This window comes from Penaeus monodon, chromosome 25, assembly GCF_015228065.2.
Source record: "Penaeus monodon isolate SGIC_2016 chromosome 25, NSTDA_Pmon_1, whole genome shotgun sequence".
Taxonomy (NCBI): Eukaryota; Metazoa; Arthropoda; class Malacostraca; order Decapoda; family Penaeidae; genus Penaeus; species Penaeus monodon.
Window position 1 is genome coordinate 4,395,555 of NC_051410.1, and position 360 is coordinate 4,395,914.

General features: G+C 46.7%; 1 protein-coding gene across 1 annotated transcript in view; it reads left to right on the forward strand.

Annotated features, from left to right (window-relative positions):
- LOC119589305 (dynein intermediate chain 1, axonemal-like) overlaps window positions 1–360 on the forward strand; it is a 16,941-nt gene that overhangs the window by 6,079 nt on the left and 10,502 nt on the right. Inside the window, exon 7 of the mRNA XM_037937927.1 lies at window positions 17–178. Within this exon, the coding sequence (XP_037793855.1) occupies window positions 17–178 (162 nt within the window). The remainder of the gene's footprint in view (window positions 1–16; window positions 179–360) is intronic.

Below are 360 nucleotides of genomic sequence, written 5' to 3' on the forward strand. Positions count from 1 at the left end.
TGACACTTTCTTCCAGATTACAAATTCTGGGACGATGACAGTGATGAATACAAGGCGCTTGAAGGGACGCTGCTTCCACTGTGGAAATTTTGGTGCAAGAATTCTCGCCATTATACCGTGATGGACCTCTGCTGGCATCCCTTGCACGCCGACCTGATAGCGGTGGCGTACAGTGCTGGTGGGTAGAGGCACAGTGTTGTGAATCTTCATATACTGTGGGTGTCTTTGGCGGTGAGTCATGTTGTAGAAGAGTATCTTCGTGTGAGGACGTTCTGTAGGATGTATAGCTATGTGGACGGGTATTATGTTGCTTAGTATCTTGGAAGAGGTAATAGGTATACCATCATAGGAAGAAGAAGA